The sequence below is a fragment of the Haemaphysalis longicornis genome, unplaced genomic scaffold, assembly GCF_048455015.1.
Source record: "Haemaphysalis longicornis isolate Haplotype H1 unplaced genomic scaffold, Haemaphysalis longicornis Haplotype H1 scaffold_5, whole genome shotgun sequence".
Classification (NCBI taxonomy): Eukaryota; Metazoa; Arthropoda; class Arachnida; order Ixodida; family Ixodidae; genus Haemaphysalis; species Haemaphysalis longicornis.
Window position 1 is genome coordinate 99242278 of NW_027526385.1, and position 24083 is coordinate 99266360.

At 49.5% G+C, this 24083-nt stretch overlaps 1 protein-coding gene across 1 annotated transcript; it reads left to right on the plus strand.

The window, feature by feature from the left end:
* The first annotated feature begins 250 nt into the window (after positions 1 to 250).
* On the plus strand, positions 251 to 23363 carry LOC144138613 (DNA topoisomerase 2-alpha-like). Its single transcript, XM_077670990.1, has 10 exons — positions 251 to 1061; positions 3033 to 3221; positions 4162 to 4410; positions 11812 to 12006; positions 13130 to 13477; positions 14084 to 14374; positions 14974 to 15516; positions 18140 to 18457; positions 19311 to 19693; positions 20179 to 23363. The coding sequence occupies exons 1-10, from the start codon at positions 438 to 440 to the stop codon at positions 21917 to 21919; spliced, it is 4881 nt and encodes a 1626-aa protein (XP_077527116.1). The 5' UTR covers positions 251 to 437; the 3' UTR covers positions 21920 to 23363.
* The last annotated feature ends 720 nt before the right edge of the window (positions 23364 to 24083 follow it).

The window sequence follows — 24083 nt, forward strand, 5'->3', positions numbered from 1 at the left end:
TAAAATCCTTTCAACGGTTCCTTAGGTACTGTACGTGCTGTAAATATTGTAACCTTCTAACGCCATAGCAGTAATACAATTTTTTCTGAAAAAGGTTTTTAAGGAGATATACGTGTGAGTAACTTGTAAAAAACTTTAATTTAGAATGTGTCAGTTTTGAACACCCCGCGACATCTTAGCGCTGCGCAAAACCGCTGCGCGGCGTTCGGATAGCTTGCGTTGTTTTTGTATTTTCGAAGACGAATGGGCATCGTTAGCGGCAAAAGCCGTTGGTTGGTCGGCGCGTTTGCCGCCGGAAAAATGTCGGGCGCGTTAGGCCTGTCACCGCTGGCACCATTCAGCGCCTAGCTCAGACGTTAGCGCTTCACGCGGCAGCCTCATTTAAACCTGCGTCACCGGTAGCGCGGTCTTCTGCGAGCATTTTAACGTCGTCTGCGATGGCAGCGGTCGACGCCATGTCCTCGGACGGCCTCGACGACTTGGACGACGCTCCTGCGGCCGCCAACCAGCAGAATGGCGAAGCCGGCGCTGGCGGGAACAAAGGAGGCGGCAAGGGTAGGATGTCAGTGGAACGTATTTATCAAAAGAAGAGTCAGTTGGAGCACATTCTGCTCCGGCCCGACACCTACATCGGATCCGTCGAGCCCATCACGCAGAACATGTGGGTCTACGACGGCGAAGAGAACGGCGGTATGAAGAACCGCTCCATCACCTACGTCCCTGGTCTGTACAAGATCTTCGACGAGATCCTCGTCAACGCCGCCGACAACAAGCAGCGCGACAAGACCATGGACTGCATAAAGATCGAGATCGACCCCGAGCAGAACCGCATTTCCATTTGGAATAACGGCAAGGGCATCCCGGTCGTCGAGCACAAGGTAGAGAAGATGTTTGTGCCGACGCTCATTTTCGGCCACCTCCTCACGTCGTCCAACTACAACGACGAGGAAAAGAAAGTCACCGGCGGCCGAAACGGCTACGGCGCCAAGCTGTGCAACATATTCAGCACTAAGTTCACGGTGGAGACCTACTCGCGCAGCGAGAAGAAGCTCTTCAAGCAGGTAAGGCTGGCCATTTCTCTGCTGGCCTCCGAACGCGGAAGCTTTTGAACGAGCCGTGGGGTAAACGGTCAAGCCGGCCCTGCCAACTGGCGTGATGCAAGTAGACCGCTGGCTGTTGAGCGCGCGAGTTTTGAACGGCGCGCGAGTGACGCGATTTGAAATCGACCGAGCTCAACGGTCGACCACCGCCTTAGCGCCTAACATAACAGTCAGAGGCTGCATTTTAGCTTCCAGCTACGACACGACGTTTGACCTGTTCGTAGTTGATATGAACCTGTGCGTGGTTTAACCGTGACTTTGCCGCTATTGTGAGTGCGCAATAAAATTACTGCAGCCGTCGACACGAATGTGACCTACGGATGCTCGGGACAGTGGCTCGCTCTCGGACGAAAAAATAGGTATTTGGTGCCGAGCTTGAGGTGCCGCTTAAAATAGTAAGGCATAGGCAAGACCTTGCATGTAACGTCTTTGGCCACGTAGTTATCATCATATAAAATAACCTGCTTCTTTGGGGTACTGGGGGTCATACGTGGCTGATATGGAGGGGCTGAGACCATTTATTCATATCGTTGATTACACCTTTGAGTTTAGCTTTGCTGCCCTGCATTTTTCTATCGTATATTGCTGTATTGCTCGGGAACGACCAGCATTGTGCATTGGGAAAGCTGGTGTGCAGGCTTAAAAATTAATCTTACAAAATATGAAGTAAAATGTCAAGCATTGACACTGGCCTTTAGTCTAGTCAAAAAGTGAGAAGGGGTGTGTAACCAACCTTACGCAGTAGAACCAACCTTATACAGTCGAACCTTGTTATAAGGAATAGTATTGGGACAGCAAAATAGTTTGTTATATTCGATGCTTGTTTAACAGTAGAGGTAAAAAGTGGCTCCAACAAATTGAAAATCTGGCTCGCGTAAAAATGCTTGATACAGAAATGCATCTTTTTAGGCTTCGAATCCATTAGGTAAACCTTACCTTTCTCCTTGTTGCATTTCAACCTCAATGAACCGGACCATGAGTCACGAAATAACAACAGAACAAAGTTCAATTGGCAAAACAGGCCTGTGTCCCAGCACTGAGTAGGATGGAGTTTTCCAGTGTCCACGAACAAAAGGGCCTTTATACCACTGCAGTTTCGGACGACGGGGTTTTCTTTTCATGTAGTTTTTCACACTCCTGGTCAAATATTTCTTCTTTATATCTGATATTGCATGCGGCTCGCTGCTTGTTTTGTTATAAAAGAATAAGTGTCATTGAAATAAAGTGTGACTGACCAAAGTTTGTATTTAGTTTGTTATAGGCAATAATTCGCTATGTCCATGTTCGTTATAACGAGATTCAACTGTACTGGTTTTCAGAGCTGATGCGATCATGAGAAAGAAACCGCACGCACAGTTAATGTGGGGTTCCTTCGGGAAGCGCAATCAATAGTGCCATTCAGTTATTACCTCTGTCTCTGACACATACAGTTAGAATTGTGGCATAAAACTTGGGGTAGCTCAAACAGCAGTGGAAACAGTAATGGTGGGTGCCATGCTTAAGGACTGGAAGCAAACGTCACAGACTAGAGAACAGTGTAGGGAACGAACTAGGGTTGAAATGGGGCTCGGTTGGGCTTGTAGTGTGAAAGGCTGGCAACAGGTGTTGTGCTTATCAGTGGTAAGCTGGACAGACTGGGGTGATGCCGCGTAGTAGCAGTTGGGAATCTGTTGGAAACGCCATGGCACCGACAGGTTGCCACAAAGAATAGCGCAGAAAGTAACGAAGAGGAGCTTCGTCCTAATTGTGGCAGGAAAGAAAGGAACCAGCAAGCACTTAAAATACCTCCAGAATCGCATTAAAGCTTCACACGGTAACAGCGCAATGCCGAATATTGAGCACTGGGCTTCAAAATCACACTTTGCTGCTAAGTTGTTCCCTCAACAACGTTGGCATGACGAAATGTGTTTTGTGTTGCCTGCTCTGCATCAGGTGTGGGAGGAGAACATGAAGAAGACCACGGATCCCAAGATCCGGACGGAGCCCAAAGGTGACGACTACACCAAGATCACCTTCCAGCCAGACTTGGCCAAGTTCAAGATGGAGAAGCTGGACCCTGACACGGTCGCCCTGCTGTCTCGCCGTGCTTATGACGTCGCGGGCTGCACGCGGGGCGTCAAGGTATCCCCACCGTCCTCTTGCCATCGAGATTACTGGGAATGCCTGCCCTTACGAGAGAGTTGATGTGCTGTACTCGTTTCTTCTCTGGAAGCCTTGTATGTTTCAGAAAGGTGCAAATCTGGGCAGAATAATGCGTCACGGGGGCATGAAGGGATTCAGAAATGTGAAGAGGCAGAACACGTTTGTGTCGTGACTTTCTATTCTTGGTCTCTTTCAAATGTTTGTCTAAACCAGATGGCTCAGTAGCCTGGGTGGGAAGTCTTGGCTGGTGCATTTCCATATCTTGTATTCTTGTGAATGAAGATTTGGAAGTGCACTGTTATTGAAGCCCAGGGGCTAATTCTGCCAAAGCTGTTGAGTAATGTTGTCAGCCAGTTACCACATCTGCCTCTTGTGCAAGGGCACAAATTTCCTGCAAGTTGCATGACCACTCACCCGGCCAAAAAGTTGTTTTGCTTTCACAGCAGGATCCTTTGTAAGGGAGTGACGTTGCATTCCAGTTGCTTTGTGAACGTGTATGCCTAGTCAAATGCTATGCAGTGAAACCCCGTTAAACCGTACCTGACAGGGACACGAAGAAAGTACGTGCTAAAGCATTGCGGTTTATTTGAATGCATTACGTTAAAGGTGAACCGAGTAGGGGATTCAGCTTAGCTACGTATAGAAAGGAACAATGGCGTGTTGGGGTATGGTTTAATGAGATTCCATTGTATTTAAGTACCTTTCTCCGTGGAATCTTAAACCAATCAACTTGCTTCCCTTGTGAGTCTAAGGATGGCATGGACTGAGATAAGCTCTTGATGATGATAATTCTGGGCCTCTGGCTAAGAGAAAGGAGTGTTGCTCTGTAGTGAGAAGCAAGGTGTGCCGTCCGCCTGCCAACCTGTGTGTTGCGGTCAGGGCTAAAGCTCCCTCCTCCTCCTCGTGGTCGCTGCTCCAGGTGTACCTGAACGGCAAGCGTCTGCCCGTGAAGGGCTTCAAGGACTACGTGCAGCTCTTCGTGAAGGACAAGGAGGACGAGGCGGGCAACCCGCTGACCGTGGTCTACGAGAGCGTCAACGACCGCTGGGAGGTGGCCGTCGCGCTGAGCGAGGGTGGCGACTTCCGCCAGATGAGCTTCGTCAACTCCATCGCCACCACCAAGGGGGGCAGCCACGTGGACTACGTGGCCGAGCACCTCGTCAAGAAGGTCGGCTCTCTCTCTTCCCCCTCCCTCCCTCCCTTCCTTCGACAGTCCGAGACGGCTCAGTTATCTCTAAGGGGGGGAATACACTTTTAGTGTGTACTTGGTGCTACTCTACGTGCCAGCATCTTAACAGAGCCATGAAAATTGCAAGCCTAATCTGGGGATGGGATCATGTAAGGTCTCTCTTTTGTCGTTCCTTCCTTCCTTCCTTCCTTCCCCTCTCAGGTTGAATCAGACTGCCTTGAGGTTCCGGAGGTACGGAGAGTACGGGGGTACGGAAGTATCGGAGGTTACGGAGCCTTGAGAGTGCTCCGTAACCTAATGTCGGTTCTGTGTCTGAGCATATAATGACCAAGCCGACGTTTCGGAAAGTTTGTAGAGAGTTGGAATGAAAGCAGCAGTGTGTCGTTTGGGACAGAGAGAGGAAGACACAAACACTTGTGCTGCAGTTTACGACATTACTACAGTTTGTCTCCTCCTTTCAATGTTCTGTCTGCCACACCGCTGCTTTCATTCCAAGTGATGTACCAGTCAGCCAAAGTTTCAACTCTTTTCCAGTCTAGGGACTCGTGCTCTGTCACGTAGTGGCAGTCTTGTGATGGCCAAGCCATGGTAGGGAAAATTGTAAATTGTAGAGCAGATTGCTTGGAAGAGTACGGATTTTTCTTCATAATGGTGGAAAAGACAACCGAGCTTGCCTCTGAAAATGCGTGCTACCAAACGGAAGCAAACACAGAAAAGATAATGAGCGGAGCTGTCTTGTGTGGTATCGTCTGTACTCATTTTCAAGGTTGCGAAGTTATGGCCACTTATAACTTTTGTTTTGCTACCTTGAACACCCACAAACTATATGGTAACCGGATTGGTTTGGAGTGAGGAGCCTGGTCCTTGTGAATTATGAATTGCCAGTTTCGTGTGTTATTGGCTGACTTCAAATTGCAAGAGAGTTGGTTATACAGTCAGACCCCACTACAACGAACTCCACTTCAACGAAATATTGCCAATTCCCCGTCAACTAGCCATAGAAGTCAATGCAACAAAGTCGACGCCACAAGAAGTCGTTTGTCTGACTTGTTTTCACTTCAGTGAAATTTTCATTCAGTGGGGCGGGGTTGGGACATTTATGTTAGGATAAAATAAGCATAACACTAGCCATCTGTAACTTTTTGTGCATTTATGGCACTTAGCTTCTCCGAAAACGCGAGCCCCCTCCACCACTCACAAACAAAAACTCATAGATGGGCACCATTGTTTGGTGGTGATAACGATGTGGCTGGCCATCTTTGCATGAGGCACAGGCCCGGTTCACCAGGCAGTCAGTCCATATCCATTTGAAATTACGCTAATGAGTGCTGCTGGGGTGCTGCGCTGTGATGTATGCGTTGGGAGCAGCTGTAATTGCAGTTTTCCGTCTACCACTCTTCAAAGTCAAAAGCAAAAATAATTTTTCCTGTTTAGTCTTGAACCCGCATCACCTTATCTTTGTCGCCAGCGGGCGCTCGTGACAAAGGCAAGCGAGCCTTTCATGGTCAGATGCTGGGGTGCCCAGTCAGGGGATAAGATAACAGCCCCTGCTCTTGCCAGAAGCGAGAGAAGGGCTTCCCACAACCTAGCAGTTATCTGCAAGTAATCAGTTTTGGTAGATGTGCGTTGTTGCGCAATGTTTCGCAACAGAATTTCTTCCAGTAAGGCGCTCTTTACGTGTGGGCAAAAACAGTTTGATAACCACTGGCACGTTGGTTATCCAAATAATTACCATGCAATTGCACATCACTCCTTTTCCCAGAGATTGCTTTATGCGGTGATGTGGTGGGGTGGGTTTTGTGGTGTGTTGGGGCAGATTTCACTGCAACGAATTTCCGCCTTAAAGGCCAACTGCACTCAAAATTTCGACTTCTTGAAAACCCTATTTCCGTATAGTCTGCTTAAAAAGAAAGCAACATGCAAAATACAACAGCTGAAATACGCACGAGGACGCCGCAAGCGGCCAGCAAAAATCTGCGATTTTGAAACCGAAACCGAGGAGAGCGCGGCCATTGCAGTGACGTTGCAGCCGTCCAGCGAGCGGCCGGACGGTCACCAGTTCGGGAGAATGTCTGCGCGCAAGCTCTACGCGCGCACGGGGCAGCAGAGCTCGACCGGTTCTCCCGCTGCGTGGCTGGCCAGAGGAAAAAGCCACCGTCGGCTGGAACGTCACAGGCGCGTCATGGCTGTTTACGCGATCCGCCGGCAGGTGCAGAGTGGTCTGCGGCGGAGCCTTTTTAAACGCTTTTGACTGATTAACGAGGCGTTTCACGGGGCTACCACTTGTGTCTCAGCTTATTTGGGGTACTTACTACGCATTAAAAACAAATTTGGCCGAGGTGAAATTTGAGTGCAGTTGGCCTTTAACGAAATTTTTCGCACGTCCCGTCGGTTTTGTTGTAGCTGGGTTTGACTCTAGGACTGCTTTACCTGCTTTATAATAAAGTGCAACGTTTCAAAACTGTGTTGGCACTGGAATTGGTACTGACTGCCCCTGAACTAATAAAAACTCGTGCAGGAAAATTTAGAAGCAACAAAAAAACAAATTTAACTTGGGGAAGTTCATGGGTCTTGGGCAAAAATTTTTTTTTAAGTTCAAACTATTGTAACAAAAATTCCCAATGTCTGTATTAGTATGCGGATCACACAAATAAAATTTAGTACAAATACAGTTAAACCTCGATATAACGAAGTCGTACTTGCGGGCGAAAATTTCGTTAAATCGAGAATTTCGTAAAATCGAGGTTTCGATTTTACAGTTAATTTAACCAGTTATTGAGGTTTCAAAACCTTGCCCATCGCTCAGAAACAACTGCTATGTAGTTACCTCTCCACTTAAAGCGAAATTTGTACTAAAACTGGCCGCGAAAATTGTGTGAATTAAGAGCCTCAACACTTAGGCAATGGAATTCGGATAGCCGACCGTAGTTCGTGTCGTCGTAAAACCGGCGCTTTTTCCGCAACGCCTCATTAAATATGATAGCAGACTAGGTTTTCACTTTTTCTTTTTTTTCATTTCGTTCACTACTAAACGCCGCTGTTAGTCCATTGAACCCGCCTCCGTGCTCCGTGAACTTCACCCCGGCGAGGTGCTGGTTCAAAGTTACGCCTCTTTTCGTCCGTTCAGTAGTAGGCTTAGCCGCGGCGTTGAGGGGTGCGGCGGGCCAACAGCGGAAGGGTGCTATAAAGCTTTCTAAAGACTTTTTTCATGCACAAAGGCTCTGCAGTATGGGCGCGTGATGCAACCACGACACTCGAAATAAAGCCATGATTGAGAATTGAGCGGAGTACACACGGACCGCTTCACTTTGTGGAGCAGCGCTTACGTGCTCCCGCTAAAGTGGAAAGCTTACATTAAATATCTTCTGGCCAAATTTGATTAAGCAATTACTTGTATGCCCGCTGAGCCCTAAAGAAACCGATTTCTCCGCATCGCAGCTGTCTAATGAGCACGTTTTGACCACGTTCGGAGAGCAATTTATTGCCACCAGCACTCGATGTTCAAGCCGTAGTGAAGAAGTCCGTAAGCAGTGCTTGGCGTTTCTTGACCAGGGTGGGCTTTACGTGACGCTCGTATGCTGACAGCGCTAACAAGGCTTGCTCTTAAACATTCGCGTGCGCCTGCGTGCCTCCGCAGAACGTCGATGGCATCCATCACTTCGGTGGCCGTCGGTCTACCGTCGGTTTCACTGACACTTCTACAGGCTCTTGTTCGGAACACTTTTCTTTCCCTTGGAGTGCTCATGCTGCTTATAAGACTCATCTAATGATGGACGAACAAAATATTAATGTGGTTATCAGCGAGCACAACCTAGAGCAGCAGCACCGTGAGCAAAGACGCGTAGAGAAAAAAAAAAAAAACACTTGAAGTAGGCTTCGGCAGCCTAAGCATAGAGGGCGCTGGCGTAGGCAACGATGGAGACGTCAAAATGGTGGCGGCACTATTAAACCGTCTATGACCGCTAGCGGTTTTTGAGCAGCAGCTTTTATCGCTTTTAATTGTTGTCAACCGCATAATTCACCGCTTTTCTTTCATTTTAGCCTTTTATCGTGTGAGTACTTAATGTTTTCAATGTAGGCTCTGAGAGGCAAAATAAAACGTGCCTCGACCGGAATTTCGTTCTTCCTTTCTCGCCGTGACTTCGTTAAATCGAAAGCGCCGCACAAAATTACTTCGTAAAATCGAGATAAAAATACATGGATTTAGCAAAATTTTGGTAGAAAACTGGAAAAAATTCGTTATATCGCGAATTTCGTTAAATCGAGGTTCGTTATATCGAGGTTCAACTGTAGTTCCGAACGTATCAAAATGTTGTCGAACTAAAAAAAAAAAATTTCTCTGCCCTTCCACTCTGTGAATGAAAGTATGACCAGTGAAGTTGGCTCACTGCAAGGAGTGCACGAAACAATACACATTTGTTTTGTAATTTGTTAATTAGGTGATTGAAACTTGGGAGGATCAGTGTTGTACTGTAGGGGACAAACGTGGGGCATTGTGTAGGAGCTCATGTATGGATAGCACACGGGAATTCCACAATATCTAAAACTTTACTGCCAACTACGTTATCATTAAAAGTAATTGAAGCTTGTCATAATGGTAGAACCGTCCTAGCGGCTAATTCTAATATAGTTTGTTTCAAGATAGCGTTTCAAGATAGTTTCGATGAAGCAAACAGCCGTTTTCTGTTACCATATCCAGGAGTGAGACAGCTGCACATATTGTGCAGTTTTGATACAAATTTGTTTTCCTGCGCCAGGCTGCTCCAAAAGCTTGAAAATTGCAAAAATTGCGCCAAACTGCTTCGAAAGAGTATGAGAGCCAAGGATTTTAACACTCCCGTCAATTTCAGAGGGGGAAAATGCTTACTGATGGCATAATTTTCCAGCACCGTGAAGGTGATGCTGTTTGTAAAGGTTTAATTGATTGATCATTCAATAAAAAACCCGCATAAAATTGTCCACGGGATAGTTTTTTCGAAAGTCACAACGTCGGGTTGCACATGTTACATTGTGCGAAGTTTTAAAGTTTTCCCATATAAAGTTTTCACAAACTACTTGTGCAAGTTGATTTTAAAATGGCAATTTTGGGAGCGCCGCATCTCCAGAACGACATTACTGGGCGCCGCCATCTTGGTGCAGTGAAGATTGGCCGCTGGGCGAAGCAGTTTCTTGTGGTTCAGGCAGAGTGCTCTTTGCCAATTTCTACCGCAGTTTTGGTTATGGGGTGGCCGGGTTTACGTTTGACCTGTTACGGGAAGTTGCGTGACTCGAAATACGGGAGTTCATCAAAAGCAACGAATTCTCGCAATTTCGCCGTGTTTCGGCCTTGAGTCTGAGGCGCGGTGCGTGCTTGAAGTGAAATTCAGGACTCATTGCGGCGTTATAAAAGCCGAGTTATTGTTGCTATTGACAGTGAGCTTGCAAGCGGCGGGAGTGGGACGATGGCCACTGCAGAAGTGGCGGCGCAGGCTGCATCACCGACAAATGTTCAAGCAGTGTTGTCCGATAGCGGGACAAGCTATTATCGTACGCTAGTAATAATGGTCCATCTATCTGAATTGAAATTTAATGCCAAAAGGGAGGTGACTAAACATACCAATACTCTAATTACGATCGTTGTGAACGCCCACCTTGGGGCTTGAAATGGGAGGGCTGGTGGGGTGCGACGACTGCCCCCTCGCTTTGCGCAACTTTTGCCATGGCTCTCAGTTGTGCATAACGCTGAGTCTGGGATTACAAAAATAACTTTGGCATTCACGAGATAATAAAAATTCCGTAAAGGAGCCATGAAGACAAAATGCAAGTTTGTCTTATTCGAAAGATTTCGTGTTTTATAGTGCCCCCAGCGTTTGTCCGAATGCAAACGATGCTTTATTCACTGAGAAATTAATCAATTTAGGCAAAAATTTTGATTTTCCCGCTCAATCGTGCGTTTTCGTGGTCCCAAATGACATCACAGGAACCGACCGCTCTGCAGCCTAGGGTTCCTTGATTCACGCATCCGCCTTACAGGGTGGAGACACGTATGCGCTGGCGCCGCCATTTTGGTCTACTCGCTCGCTGCCGAAACAAGTCATTGTATCAAAACTGCGCTAAAATTATCGCCGCAACGCGGTTAACTGGTGAAGTTTGAATCATCTTATCTGTTTCGCGTTGCTGGGTCTCGTGAGAAACGAGAACAACGCTTTGTGCACGTTGACCCAACTGCAGCGGCATGGGACCGTTTAAAGGGTGTCTCCACCCTGTACGTTGGCGCTGGCACTGAGGTATTCGCGCGTTTGTTTACGTTATTGAATCTAGTTGGCGCCACCATACCGTGGGGTGTCGTTTTCTGCCTTTTTTTCGTTCTGGGAGAAAATGGTTTCGTGAAACGTAGTGCTCGCTCGACAAATATGTTCACGTAAGACACCGTCGCATCAATCAATCGGCCAGTGTCGTCTGGGACAACCCCAAAGCCCCGCAGTTCTGTGCAGCTAAACAAGGATAGTGCGCGCAGTACCAACAACAGCAGTACGAAGCGGTACTTCTATGTTTACATGTGCTTTCGTAACTTACACTTACCACCATTCTTACGGCTTTAAAAAGAATGTGCCCTAAATTTAAGCGCAAATAGCTCGTTCGGCAAGCTTGTAAGCTCTGCTTAATTTGCGTTTACTTTCGCCGGCCTCCGCCAATCGCAGAACTGGCTCGAATGACATCATAGCTTGTGTTGCGGGAAATGAGCTAGTGGGTCGCATGGCCATTCCCTTTTTTCCTAATTCATGTAGCTTATTTGAGCGAAGTTTACGTTAAAAGTGGTGTCAGTATGATTCTAACGAGGCAAGCTTTTGAATGAACCAAACTTGTGTTTTCTCTTCATGGCTCCTTTAAAATTGCTTAGTTTTTCAATTAGATATTTTCAACGGAACTCCGCGTTATCTATGCATAGAGGCAAGAATGTAAAAATGGTTTGAAAGAGGGTGTTCATTCCTTGTGATACTCAGGTAGAAAAACCTTATTGAATGGCTGTTTCAGTGCTATGTACGTTCAAAACCGATTAAAAAGCGCACTCCCAGCCCCCCCCCCCCCCCCCTAAGTGGCCAAAAATTTGATTTTTTAGGCTCCTAAGGTGACATAATAAATGTCGTTCTTCTGCTCCGAATCAAGGTTCTTCTGCTCCAAAATCGAAATTTCGCTGCTCCAAAAGCTGCTCCCAAATCTGGTTCAGCTGTCTCACCCCTGCATATCCCACCGTAGACCATGTATTGAAAGGGTGAAATTTTTTTGCAATGTTTTTATAAACTTGAATGTCGCCACCTGGGAACAGATCCCTGTTTGAAGGCTTGGCTTGTCGTGTTTTGAGTGCCAGAAAGTGTTTGACCCCGTGTTTGACATGTGCAGATTCTGGAGAGCGTAAAGAAAAAGAACAAGGCGGGGGTGAAGATCCAGAACAAGCAGATCAAGGACCACCTGTGGATCTTTGTCAACTGCCTCATTGAGAACCCCACCTTCGACTCACAGACCAAGGAGAACATGACCCTGCAGGCCAAGAAGTTTGGCTCCAAGTGCGACCTCAGCGACAAGTTCTACAACCAGGTGAGCTGTGCACTTCCGGGGTGTGACTTTCCTCCTAAGACATGAACCCACGGCAGCTGTTGTCTTCCATGTGGTATTGTGTAGAATTTGATCTCCTTTGAGCACAGGGGTGGCCAACTGTTTGACAAATTTAGGGCGCAAGATACGGGCAGCAGATTTTAATAGTCCTTACTAAGCAAGAAAGTCAAGACAAACGAGCACAGTGATTTCATTTCTTTGCCGAGCTTGCAACCTAGTGAAAGCAGGATTCCTTGTCTCCATGACATAAAAACGACAAGCTTGCACCCGGGGGCTGGCTTAGGTGTATGCCAAGGAACGTCTCACTTTCCTCGCATAACGTGCGTGATTGTCCATTTCGTTAGTTGCCGAGGGCCATACCATCGGCAGCAGTGCACCAAACTAGTGAGACATGACTGCTTTCGAGGCACTACTCCGGGCTACTTTTGGGCACGAGTGACTTTCAAATTAGCCACTGAAAATGAGATGCTGTTTACCACGAATCAAGGTGGGGGGAATGTTGTCTGGAAACATGGCAACAGTAGTAGGCAAGATATACCGTATTTGCATGATTCGAACGGTGCCCTGATTGTAACGTGCATATAAGTTTACTCATTAAAATGTGAAAAATAATTAACTCTGAAAAATCTTTTGAAAATAAATATTTGGAACAGCCGACTAAGTTATGCCCATTGAGGAACGGGTGCGCCAAAATTTACTCGCGTCATGTTGACGGATTGTCTTGGATTGGATTGAGTTGGATTTTGGGAGCATTAGTGTCCGTGGTGATGCCGCTGGACACTTTGAAGCCGATTTCAGTTTTGCGCCCGATTGTAACGCGAACACAAATTTGACAGCTACTTTTAGCAAAAAAAAGGTGTGTGTTAGAATCGTGCGAACACGGTAGATTTTTCTCTTGGCGGATTAGCAAAGTCTGTGCATGTTTGACTGCAAACAGGGTGTGAGACGGAGAACACGAAAGAATCAACAAGTGCAATCAAGGACTCGCAACGGAATATGGTTATTATTGGAAAACGCGCGAAGCTGGCTGATTAGGCATGTGTGACAGAGTCTCCTCCGAGTTGTTGTTGCGCTGACGGTGGTTCCCCCCCTTTCTGAATCCCAGGTGCTCAAGTGCGGGGTGGTGGAGGCGGTGATGTCGTGGGTGAGCTTCAAGGCGCAGAAGCAGCTGGGCCAAAAGTGCTCGGCCAAGAAGCACTCCAAGCTGAAGGGCATCCCCAAACTGGAGGATGCCAACGATGCGGGCACCAAGAACTCGGTCGACTGCACGCTCATCCTCACTGAGGGGGACTCGGCCAAGAGCTTGGCCGTGTCCGGGCTGGCCGTCGTCGGCCGGGACAAGTTCGGCGTGTTCCCGCTCAAGGGTAAAATCCTCAACGTCCGGGAGGCCACCCACAAGCAGATCCTCGAGAACGCCGAGATCAACAACGTCATCAAGATCATGGGCCTGCAGGTGAGGCGGCCTCTAACCTTGTCTCCGCTACAAATGGAGCCCGCTTGGGGGGATCGTGTAGATAAAGTACGAGCTTGGTTCATTGAAGCGACTGCTGTGTGTCCTGATAACAGTGACAGCAGTTTTATCGCAAGCTTCAGACAAATAAGTGAGATATTGAAGGAAATGAATGCAGCAGTGGCGATCCCCTAGCCACTTTCCGGCGGTTTCTCGGTGACATCACAGAATCTTGTTCGTGCGATTTGCAGCCGCTGACGTAAGCCACTACCAAGAAATAGGACTGGGCAATTGTATAAAGGGGCCTCTGGTTCCATTTGATCTTATCATTTGAATGCTAGCATGCAGTTAATACACTGATAAGTATGTTTTTAGTACTTCCTTTTTAGCACCAGTCCTACCCGTTTTGCATCACTGTAGCATGAAATTTAAAAATTTTTCAAAAATTTTTTCCCATTTTTGCGTTAAAAAAAAAATCCTTCGGTGGCTGGATTTCCAAAGGATTAGATTTCCCAAATTGAACAGTTATATTTTGTCTTCATGGCCCCTCTAACACAATGTATGCCGGTTCTCACCCGTTTCTGCGCTTGCCGCCGTCGTTCTGTGCAGTACAAGAAGAAGTACGAGTCGGTGGAGGACCTGAAGACGCTGCGGTATGGCCGGTTGATGATCATGACTGATCAGGACCAGGACGGCTCGCACATCAAGGGCCTGCTCATCAACTTCATCCACCACAACTGGCCCTCGCTGCTCAAGCTCCCCTTCCTCGAGGAGTTCATCACGCCCATCGTCAAGGCCACCAAGGGCAAGACCGAGCTCTCCTTCTACTCGCTGCCCGAGTTCGAGGAGTGGAAGGCCAACACCGATGACTGGCAACGCTGGAAGGTCAAATACTATAAGGTATTTTTTTTCCCCCCTCAGAGTCGAGATGAAGTCCCTTTTTGGCGAGGCCTTGCTGTTCTGCTGCGATATGCCTGGACCATACTCGTTCCTTTTCTAGTTGCGTGCGGGCACTTAACGTGAGTTGGAGTATTGGCTGGTTTGACTTTCTTAGTTGGAAGCAGCTTGAGCAAGCTCGCAGGATATTTGTGGCAGTACAAGATAGCATGACAGATTGTTCGGGAGCAGTTGGTGACGTCTCCACTTCTGTGGCTGTTTTGTCCCGTGCGCTGTGCTTGGGTTTCCGAGTGTTTGCTGATTGAACACTGCTAGCTGTTTTATTTTTTTGCTTGTTGAGTAGTGTAGACTATTCCTATAGAATAACAATGAGGGCACCTTCATCGCCGGTGATTTGTAACGCAGCAGTGATGGAGCATGCGCCAGCATGTTTCTCGTTAGTGCCTCTTCTCCCCTGTTCTGTTTCTGCATGGGCCATTCCTTGAAGCATTACGAGGGCGTCTTCATCGCTGATAGTTCCGCAGCATAACAACGTCCGGGAACGCGAAGTGGCCTGTTTCTGACGACCGCGTCCTCTCCCTTGTTCCCCCTCCCTTGTTCAGGGTCTGGGTACCAGCACGGCCAAGGAGGCCAAGGAGTACTTCACGGACATGATGCGGCACCGCATCAAGTTCAAGTACCAGGGCGGCGAGGACGACCGGGCCATTGAGCTGGCCTTCAGCAAGAAGATGATCGACCAGCGCAAGGAGTGGCTGCGCAACGGCATGGAGGAGCGCAAGCAGCGGCGCGAGCTGGGCCTGCCCGAGCTGTACCTGTACGGCAAGGACACGCGCAACATCACCTACGAGGACTTCGTCAACAAGGAGCTCATCCTGTTCAGCAACATGGACAACGAGCGCTCTATCCCCTCGCTCGTGGACGGCCTCAAGCCGGGCCAGCGCAAGGTCCTCTACACCTGCTTCAAGCGCAACGACAAGCGCGAGATCAAGGTCGCCCAGCTGGCCGGCTCCGTGGCCGAGCACTCGGCCTACCACCACGGCGAGGTCTCCCTCATGTCCACCATCATCAACCTGGCGCAGAACTTCGTCGGCAGCAACAACATCAACCTGCTGCAGCCCATCGGCCAGTTCGGCACGCGCCTGCAGGTGAGTGCGGAGTTATCCGCTTCTCTTCGGGTTGCCAGTACGGAGACACTTCTTGGCAACTTTTCATGCATTCTTGGACGAAGTACAGCTGCTGTTGGCTTTGTGCAGGAAGGGGCTTTCATAAATTGACATGGGAGGTACTGGTCCTTTCGAGTAGACCTATGCAGGGTCGGGAGTCTGTCCTTGAGAACATTAGGTTGGAAAGTGGCAAGTCTGCAGCGATACTGAAGCGCAGAGGTGGAGGGTTATTTTGCTTTATTACTTGACGCTTGAACTACGGCTGCTTGTTGGTATTTTTTTTCTGTACCTTGATTTGCAGTAAGATAAGGCCAGTCGAAGGCTTCTGGGCTAGAAATTTTGAGGTGAGACCTCAACATTGTTTAGTTACCCACTTCAGAGATATCAAAAAGAGGAAGGGCAATACTTTCGAGCATGCCTTTGAGGTGCATCGGAGCGGGGAGTCACCACGCTCGTGATGTCACAACAGCATGGTTTCACTGCGTGGTGACACCATGCCATTAATTACCTCTGAGCGGGTGGACTGGCTACTTCCCTGTAGTGTCTCTTGCTACGTTCAAGTTGCCTATTGCACCTGTTTTGTTGTGGAATATGACTGCCTTGCTCCTGGCAAACTGTTAACTGTTCATGCATTTGTACGTCATGGCATCTCCATTGCAATAATGGACCTCTCCCGGGGTACGTCACGCGGAGGTCGTGACGTCACGGAAAGCGCACGTGCTGGGTGTGGCCGGGAGGGTGGTTGGCAAAACGGGCAAAACATTCGGACCGGCGCGCGGGGCGTAAGCAGTGAGGCTGCATTAGACGTGCGTAAAAGTGGAGTTTTGTTTATGTGTTGGCGTTTCTGATGCCGGTGGGCTGCTGTGCTCTCGGCTACGCAAATCTTGCTAGCAGAATCAGCGGCATCAGACTTTTCGGAGTGACCGAGTCACCAAAGAGGTAAATTCGGCGTGTATTGTGGATGCACGCAATGTGCCGAAGAGGCTGGCAGCCAAAGCAGCGACATGGTCTGCTCTTACTCATAGCAAGATTTCCCATTCTTGAACTTCTGCTGTCCCCAAAGCGCAGTCATACCGTCTACATTGGCAGTCCGCGCTGATTCGTGCCATGAAATGATGCTGTTTACCAACCATCTGCTATCATGCAGCACCAGCAGAAATTTGGTCAAGTGAAATAGAGCCGGGGGGGGGGGCAGAGGGAAATTTTCTTGCTGCGAAATATTGTCATGTTTTGAGGAGGTAGAGTAGTGTATTAAAAACACAATGAATGCCTAACCTTCTTAGGCGACGCGAAATAAATGTTTCGACGAGGGATCCGCGATAGCCGCCTGCCGCCAGATCGACAACGACAAGTTTGGTCTTATGGGGGGTTCTGTTCAAGACGAACGAAATTCAATAAATTTTTACCTTGATCAATTATATTCTGCCTTGAGGATGCGGTAAAACAAAGATGCTTGCCGTGCTCACATGTAGCATCGTGCCTTCGGCGCGAGATGGGCCGCTCACGCGACTCGAAAGAACTCGAAAAATGTGTTTGCCCTAAGTGAACAAACTCAGTGAATGTATTCTTTTGTTGCGGCCTCCCGACGCTGGCGTATGCAGCGGGTGTACAAGGACACTAAGTTTAACTATCATGAAATAATGACTAAAATTATTTCAGTACGCGGTCGCAAGCTATACGCACTAACCATATGTGGCTGCTATGTTACTCTCACAATGACAATGAACCATTTCACAATTTCACTGGGGAAAAAGGTAACAAAACAATCGGTCAATCCCGTAGAGAATGACATCATCGCGATATCTTTATTGGAATAATTTTTGGCTTTTGCTCTTCATATTTTTGTTTCGTTGCTGCTTCTTTTACTTTTTAATTCTTTCATGCTTTACCTTTCCTTTTTCCCTTCGACATGAAATTGTGTGTACTCCACTGTATCCGGGCGACGCAAAGGGACCAAGAACAGGGAGCGTATACGCTGCCTGAGGCACCGCGCTTAGGTTAGGCGGATCTCGAAAGCAACAATGAATGACCTTTCCTTGGTATGTGTCCGAACACAAAGATTATTAAAAAACATCTTTGGAATGCGTCACAACAGCACCAACCTTCAGAATGATTCGTTTAGGCGGTTCTGTCGCGCACTGATTATCCAAAAGTGTCGCCCTTCAGTTGACCGTACGGTAAACGGAAGTGTTGCGGAGGTTGTAGATGCGGAAAGCTACATGGAGGTGCGACGGCCACAGCTAGGATAGCTAGACCCCCACCTGCAATGTAGGCGGCCAGTGACGGCCCGAACCAACGGCACATCGTTCCTTTCGGGCGCCGCGTGGCCAGGCCGGGCCGTCGGCGCAGGCGCGTTCTGCCAACCGCCACCGCACTTCGCGGCCGCCAGCAGGCGCCACCCGTCGCGCACGTGCGCTTCGTGACGTCACGGTGTTTACATACAGGGAGAGGTCCATTGACATCGTACCTGCTCCCCACCGATAAGAAGGTGGAGTGGAGTGTCAAGGAGGTCATTGTGTTAGTCTGGAAATGAGTGCTTTCGTCAGTTGTCATCGTGTTCTTACCGAATTCGCCTCCGAACTTCTGCTTCCCTCTCCCCCTGCAGGGAGGCAAAGATGCTGCCAGCCCTCGATACATCTTCACCATGCTGTCGCCACTGGCCCGGCTGATCATGCCCGTTTTGGACGACGCCGTGCTGGACTACCTGTTCGACGACAACCAGCGCATCGAGCCTGAGTACTATGTGCCCGTGCTGCCCATGGTGCTGGTGAACGGTGCCGAGGGCATTGGCACCGGATGGAGCACCAAGATCCCCAACTACAACCCCCGCGAGATCGTCGCCAACCTGCGCAAGATGATCGCTGGCCAGGAGCCCAGCCCCCTCAAGCCCTGGTTCAAGAACTTCAAGGGATCAGTGGACCAGGTACTAATGCGTTCTCGGGCCCTGCAGAAGAAAAAAATTAAACCAGTTTCACTCAATGTGAAAGCTGTCAAGTGCGGAGCAGTGATTTGCCAGTAGGGGCTGCGGTGCCCTCTCTTGACTAGTTTCAGTATCAACCTGGTGTTGATACTGAAAGTAGTCAAGAGAGGGCGCCACAACCCCTGAAAAAGCTTATAAAAACAGTAAATTGAGTTTTCATTAATTCGGGGTAATCTGCATTAATTCACGATTTTTTTCCTTATTTTATGTTATCGTGTACTTATTTGTGACAGCAATCGCAGCCTCCGTGGCACTGGCACAGTGTAAAGGTCATTCCCAACACTTTGCATATGAGTAACGTGTACCCAAGGGGATTAATATCGGCTTTGTGACGCGGGGACCCAGGTTCGATTGTGACCAGGGAAGCGGTGGTCTTTTCGAAGCCCCTTTTTGGTTGCGTGACACTGTGTTACGCGATGCTACAGTGACTAGATATTGCGACCCCGCACAAGCTACGGCAACAAGCCAGGATTGTGGGGTTTAACGTGCCGAAGCAACACGGTAGTGGAGGGCGCCAAATTAATTTTGACCACCCAGTGATCTGGAACAAGTGCTGAAATCTTGACGCATGGGCGTTTTCGCTTTTCGCCTCCATCTGAAAAGCAGCCACCGTGGCCGGGATCAAACCCACATCCTTGGGCTCAGCAGCAGAGTGCTACAGCCACTGTGAATGGTTGAATTCTGGTCTGTGCGTCATCTTTGGTGGATTGATGTTTTTGGCAGTTTGGCTACCAAAGCAGCGAGAAGCGCATTTCCTCAGTCTCTCATCTTGCCGCTTTTCTGCTGCCGCTTTCAGGTGGAGCCGCAACGCTTTTTGATCAGCGGCGAGGTGGCCATCCTGAGCTCGACGACGATCGAGATCACGGAGCTGCCCGTGCGGACGTGGACGCAGGCGTACAAGGAGTCCGTGCTGGAGGCCATGCTGCACGGCAGCGAAAAGGTGCCCCCGCTCATCACCGACTACAAGGAGTACCACACGGACACCACCGTGCGCTTCGTCGTGACCATGAGCGAGGAGAAGCTGTCCAAGGCCCGCGACGAGGGCCTGCACAAGGTGTTCAAGCTGCAGACCTCACTCACCACCTCCTCCATGGTGCTGTTCGACTCCAAGGGCGTCCTGACCACCTTCCGGAACCCCGAGGAGATTCTCAAGGACTTCTACACCACCCGTCTCGAGGGGTGAGAGGGGCTGTTCTTCTCTCTCCTCCTCTGCGGGCAGCGCTCGTTCGATTCCTGAGCTTCCCTGTGGTTTAGGATTAGCAAGGAAGGTTGGGATGACCCTCCATGAGTTCTTACTCTCACATGGAGGGAAGAATACTCATGCATTCACGATGCATTGCGGAAAGTAGAAAAAGTAGCGTCGTTTTTAAAGATGTAAGTAGACAGTGTTGCTTGCTGTTTTGTAATCATGGAGCCTTGATTTGTCGAAATGCCGCCGCAACACCTGACCTTTGGGTATGAATGAAATCGGCGGTGGAGAAGGCAAGTACGGCCGATTTTCAACAGACTTTATGGTGTTGGCAGGTGTCGAAGTACCGCTTACATCAGTCAGTTTTCCATCCCCAGGGCTTTGTTATAATGGGAGTTTGCTGTATGGCCCTTGTGGGTAATGTTGAATTCTGTGCCTGGAAATGCTGACTCGTAGTGTCCCCTTGTGTGTGCAGGTACAAAAAGCGCAAGGCGTACCAGATGGGCCTGCTGTCGGCCGAAGCCAAGAAGCTGGAGAACCAGGCGCGGTTCATCCTCGAGAAGATCGACAACCTCATCAAGATCGAGAACCGCCGCCGCAAGGAGATGATCCTGACCCTCCGTGAGCGCAACTACGACCCCGACCCCCTGGCCGAATGGAAGAAGCAGCAGGCGCAGCAGCAATCTGAGGACAAGCCGGCCGACTCGCAGGACGAGGATGAAGACGAGGATGAGGACAAGGACGGCGGGAGCGCCGCCTACAACTACCTCCTGGGCATGCCCCTGTGGAGCCTGACGCGTGAGCGCAAGGAGGACCTGTTGAAGAAGCGGGACCAGAAGCGAGAGGAGCTGGAGACGTTGCGCAAGAAGACGCCCGAGAACCTCTGGGAGGCCGATTTGGATGCCTTGATGACCAAGCTGGATGAGGTGGAGCAGGCGGAGCGCGACGACGAGAACTCGTCGAGCACCAAGGCGCTCAAGCTGGCCGCCTCCAAAGGCGGCCGCCCGAAGGGTGGTTCCTCCAAGAAGATGGAAGCGGAGACGCAGCCGTCGCCCTTCGGAGAGCGGGTTGCCCCGAAAGTCGACTGGGACGCCAAGAGGAAACCTGAGAAGGGCGCCGGGCCTGGCCGCAAGCCGAAGAAGTCTGAGGACGGAATCAAGACAGAAGGCGGTGGCGGAGATGACCCAGACAACCCGGCACCTGCGCCCAAGGCCCCGCGCAAGCGTGCCCCCAAGGGAACGGGTGAGAAGAAAAAGGGCACGCCAAAGAAGCGCCGCAACAGCTGGTCCGGGTCGGACTCTTCGGACGACCAGTCCGCTATGAGCTTTGGCTCGGACGATGAGGAGCGGCCGGTGATCCCACCAGAGAGGCAGACGTCGCGGCGGGCGGCCCTGGCACGACCCAAGTACAAGATTGACGACAGCGACGAGGAAGAGGAGGATGATGACATGGGCGAGGCAAAGCCTAACGAAGGCGTTTTGGAAGACGCCGAGGACTCGCAGCCGTCACAGGAGGCCGAAGAGCCGGACGCCCACGAGAACGGCCGCAACAAGAGTGCGTTCGACAGCGACAGTGACAGCAACCTGGAGCCCCTGACGAAGCGCCTGAGCAGTGGGAAGCAGAGTTCCGAGAACGCCTTCGATTCCCTCTTTGGTGCCAGTGAATCCGCGGCGGGGAGTAGTTCGGCTGGCGCATCAAAGACGGCACCCGCCCCGCGCAAAAGTGCGGACAGTGGATCTGACAGCGAACCCTCTTCGCGCCCTGCTCCACCCAAGCCTGCCCCCAAGAAAGCCCCCGCGAAGAAAAAGCCGGCGCCAAGCGACTCGGGTGCTTCTGACATCGGAGAGGAGAAGCCGAAGCCAAAGAAGGCCCCTGCGGCCCGTAAACCTGCGGCGCCCAAGAAGAAGCCCGCTCGCAGCGATTCAGACATGTCTGGCCTTGATGACGACGACGACGACTTCAAGCCGAAGAAGGCGGCACCCGCGCGCAAGCCGACTGCCCCCAAGCCCCGCAAGAAGAAGGCTGCGGATTCGGATTCGGATGGGGCCACAAAGAAGGCTAAGCCAGCCAAGAAGGCAAAGAAAGCGGCGTCCTCGGACGACGATGACGACGACAAGGACGTTGCAGTGTCGGCAGCACCACGCGTGACGACGGGCCGTACCAAGGCGCCCGTCAAGTACAACTTTGGCAGTGACAGTGACGAGGACGATTTCTAAGGGATGTCGTCTCCCAGGCGCGAAGCCTCTTCCCTTTCTTCCCTCTGTGTTTCGTTTTGTGGCGCCTGTCCGGCTCTGGTTTTTAGACTTGTTGCGCAAGCCAATCATCTCTTGCCGCCCTCCTTTCTCTTGCTTCTCAGCTGCCTCCCCTCTGCTCCTGACATTCCACCTGGCTTTGTCACTTAGCGCGGGGCTTTGCTCTCACCTCCGCTCACTTTCATTTCCTTTCACACCACTAACCTAGTTCCATTTCATTTTCCATTGCTTTCGTTTGCTGATGCAAGGGTGCTGCATGCTAGGGAAGGTAGGTGGGATTCTAGGGGCCTGCAGGCATGAAAGCTCCCCAGTTTAGGGAAAAGACTCAACTTGCGTTTGGTTCAGCGTCAACTCATGTTTAGCGCCTCATCAAAATATGTGGATGTAGACATTCAAGTCGGGTGCCGGTCATTCACTTTCTCTCCATTCACCAAGATTTCATCAGAAGGTCATCATTTATCCATCTTCAGCTCTTCTTTTTTTTTTGTGCAGCACTAACATTGCTGCGTTTCGCACTGTCGAAGACACGGTAATCTTGTTTACCGGCATCCCGGCTTTCCTGTCGAGTTTGCTATCTTTTGTTTCATATTGCTGCGTAAAATCACTTACGGTTGTGTGACATGAGCAAGAAAACTGCTCATAAGATGTGTGAGTACAGGGCATTTCTAAGGAAAAAGAGCAATACCCAATTGAATTGGGGGGAAAAAAAGTTGCTTAACGTTTTAGACAAGGTTGCTACATTTTTGGACGGTAAAGATATGTGTGTGTTGTAAATGTGCTGAAAGCTGAAAGCATTTTTAGCAAAATCCTAATCTGTCACCCTGAGCTGCTGTTTTCAAACCAGACTTCTCTCGGGGTTATAATTCCGCGTGTGCTTGTAGGAAATTCAGTGGTCGACCATTGGCATAGCACGTCGAAATCGGTGCTCGCAAATCTGACGCGCATGGTTGCTGCCAACCACGACAGTTTTACCTTGATTGCAAGGTTGCCTGCCTATTTTCCCATCACCCGTACCAGCAGCACACTTAGTTCTGATGTTTCGCCAGGCATTTCTTGCTTCAATCACCCATGCCAAGCCATCTAACACCAAACTCATTTTAACGGGGGCGCCTGCCTTAAACCCAAAATGTTACCACATTTTGAGTTGCTTACATCCGGTCAGCAGCGAGCTGTTTTGTTGCGCATTTATCCACTCTTGAAAGGGGGGGGGGGAAGATACGTGGGGAGCCAGTGTGAGCTTTGCATAATTTACGCGCTGTAGGAAGTGCATAAACCTATTTAATTGAAGCTAACCCTTCTCCCTCCATACAGTTACGCCGTGTTCCACCCTCCCGCAAAGGGAGCTTTCATTTGTGACGTGTTTTTAATGTTTTTAAGTGTAAGATACAATAAATGGTTTGTGCATATATCCATAGGTGGTGGTTCATTTCTCCCAACTGCCTCAATCAACGTGCATTTTTTTGGCGGAGTTTGTCTGTGCTTGTTTTATATTTAGTTCTCAGCTGTGTCCTGGTTTCAGGTGAGTTACCATAAATGAAAGTTGTAGCCTAAATTCTAAATTAGATGCCTAATTTCGTAGAGAGAATGATGTATCGCAAGCAATGCCACAACAGGCGTACCTGCAACTTTATAAGCAACAGTGCGTTGGTTAAAGGGGTCATGCAAACAAAATACGTTGGTTTTATTTGAAAGATGCGGTGTTTTATAGTGCCCCCAGCGCTTGTCTGGCAGCGAACGATGCTTTATTTACTGAGAAATTAAGTTAAAATTTGGATTCTCCCGCCAAATCATGTCGGGTGGAACTGCTGCGTCATTGAGCGCCAAACTGCGCCATCCTGCGCTCAATTGCCCGTATTGTGCCAAACTCTTATCAGCGCCGTCCGGTGCCGGAGAGCTGAAATTGACCCGTGATGTACAACCGCCATGGTCGAAAACTTGGCTGAAACATAGCGTTTTCGGTTTCAATGCAGTTATTGCTTCAGTTTTATCAAGGCTATGAGGGGCCATGGGAGTTGGCTTTAGGCCGCAGGCACTGTGCGCCTTCTCTACCTTCAGTTGATTTATTGGCGTCACATTTGCACGGCTGTGTTTCCTGGTGCCGGCCACTGCGTCACAATCGTTCATTCTA